This window comes from Etheostoma cragini, chromosome 19 (genome assembly GCF_013103735.1).
Source record: "Etheostoma cragini isolate CJK2018 chromosome 19, CSU_Ecrag_1.0, whole genome shotgun sequence".
NCBI classification, from domain to species: Eukaryota; Metazoa; Chordata; class Actinopteri; order Perciformes; family Percidae; genus Etheostoma; species Etheostoma cragini.
Genome location: NC_048425.1, coordinates 554,787 through 556,811, shown reverse-complemented (window position 1 = coordinate 556,811; position 2,025 = coordinate 554,787). Strand labels below are relative to the sequence as shown.

Here is a 2,025-nt window from a genome sequence, read left to right as displayed (position 1 = left end):
ACACACACACACACACACACACACACACACACACACACACACACACACACACACACACACACACACATTAATAATAATGGGGGCAAGGATGAGAACTGGCTATTTGCTCTGGATAAAAAGAAACCTGATGTTTCACCCCGTTATCTACGATCCATAATGTTTTGTTCATTATCAGTAAATGTTATCTTTGCAAGGAAGAATGGATAGAAAACCCCAGTGGTACAATGAGGCACGCTCATAGAGACTTATCCAAAGACTTAGAGCTGTGATTGAGGAAAAAGGGGTCTCTACAAAGTATTGACTTTAGGGGGGGAATAGTTCTGCACATGTGGATAAAGACAACTTGTCAAAGACATTCTGTCACAGAGAAGCAAAGAGACTAGAACAATTTCCCCATTTAACAAGCTGGCATCAGAGAAATTTCCCTTTTTTTTTAAAAGTAAAATGACTCAAAATGAATAATTGATTATCCAAACAGTTGGTGATCAATTGAAGAGATCTAGTGTTTGTGTGTTGCTTGGTGGGTCGTGAGATGCTGGCGGAGGCGGAAGCGTTTCTCACAGCGTTGGCACCCAAAGGGCTTCTCGCCCGTGTGAATGCGGACGTGTTTGGCGAGGTTGCTCTTGTGGTTGAACCGCTTCCCACAGTGTTTACAGTCGAAGGGTTTCTCCCCCGAGTGGATCGTCTGGTGGTTCTTCAGGTTGGCGGCCAGGGAAAAGCGCTTGCCGCACTCGGCGCAGCGGTATGGTTTCTCCACCGCCTCGCTGCACTTGTGAGCCGTCAGCTCGGCGAGCCCGGCGAAGCCCCGCCCGCACAGCGGGCAGCGCGGCTTCTCCTCGTGCGCCGAGAGGTGCACCTTCAGCGTGGACGGTTGACCGTAACCCTTCCCGCACACGGCGCACTTGTACGGCCTCTCACCCGTGTGGGTGCGCTCGTGGGCGACGAGGTGCTGCAGGAGGCGGCACGCCTTGCCGCAGTAGGCGCACTGGTACGGCTTCTCGCCGCTGTGGATCATCTGGTGCTTCTTCAGGTTGCTGCGGCCGCTGAAAGCCTTGTGGCACACGCCGCACTCGAAGGGCTTGTCGCCCGAGTGGGTAAGCCGGTGCGCCGCCAGCGAGGCGTGGAGCCGGAAGCGCTTGGGGCAGAGCGCGCAGTGGTGCGGCTTCTCGCCCGTGTGGAGGCGCTCGTGCTGCCGCAGCTTGGCAACGTGCTTGAAGCTGACGTTGCAGCGGCCGCAGCTGAACGGCCGCTGCGCCGAGTGGCTGAGCATGTGCGTCTTCAGGTCGCCCTTCCGGGCGCACGTCTTACCGCACTCCTCGCACTTGAACGGCCTCTCCGACGTATGGACGAGCAGGTGGTGCTTCAGGGTGCCCTGCCTCCCGAACTGCTTATGGCACACGTCGCAGGTGTAGCTCTTCTCCCCCGTGTGGGTGAGGAGGTGCTGACGGAGGATGTGCGGCATGTAGAAGCTCTTGTTGCACTGCTTGCAGACGTAGGGTCTCTCTCTTGGACTCGCCTCCTCTGGTGCTTCTTTACTCTTGGTATTTTCACCGGCCTCTGTGGGGAGGTGTGCACGCTGCCGTGAGCGGCGGTTACTCCGGAGGGTCTGGCCGCGCTGGTCGCATGACTGCGTCTCCAGCTCTGTCTGCTCCAACTGCTCCGTCTGCTCCGTCAGCTCTGTCTCGGGCCGGCTCGGCGGTCCCTTGGTGGCGCCGCAGTGGTGACGCTGGTGCCGGGCGACGCTGCTCCTCCTGGCGAAGGATTTGCCACAGTTCTCACAGCGGTGGTGCTCCGGTTCAGACGCTCCTTCCTGCTGCTTCTTCTTCTTCTCCACTTTGTTTTTGTCGGGCGAGGAGAGAGAAAGGAAGAAATACAGTTAAAGTTCAGTTTCTGTCCCAAGATCATTTTTAAAACACTGAGATGGGACGAACTATCTTTAAACTAGAGCCCGACCGATAAAGGATTTTTAAGACAGATATATATATATATATATATATATATATATATATATATATATATATATAT

At 54.6% G+C, this 2,025-nt stretch overlaps 1 protein-coding gene across 1 annotated transcript in view; it reads right to left on the bottom strand.

Annotated features, from left to right (window-relative positions):
• Nucleotides 1–74: 74 nt before the first annotated feature.
• LOC117935163 (zinc finger protein 235-like) overlaps nt 75–2,025 on the bottom strand; it is a 2,366-nt gene continuing 415 nt past the window's right edge. Inside the window, exon 2 of the mRNA XM_034857303.1 lies at nt 75–1,833. Within this exon, the coding sequence (XP_034713194.1) occupies nt 500–1,833 (1,334 nt within the window). The 3' untranslated portion in view covers nt 75–499. The remainder of the gene's footprint in view (nt 1,834–2,025) is intronic.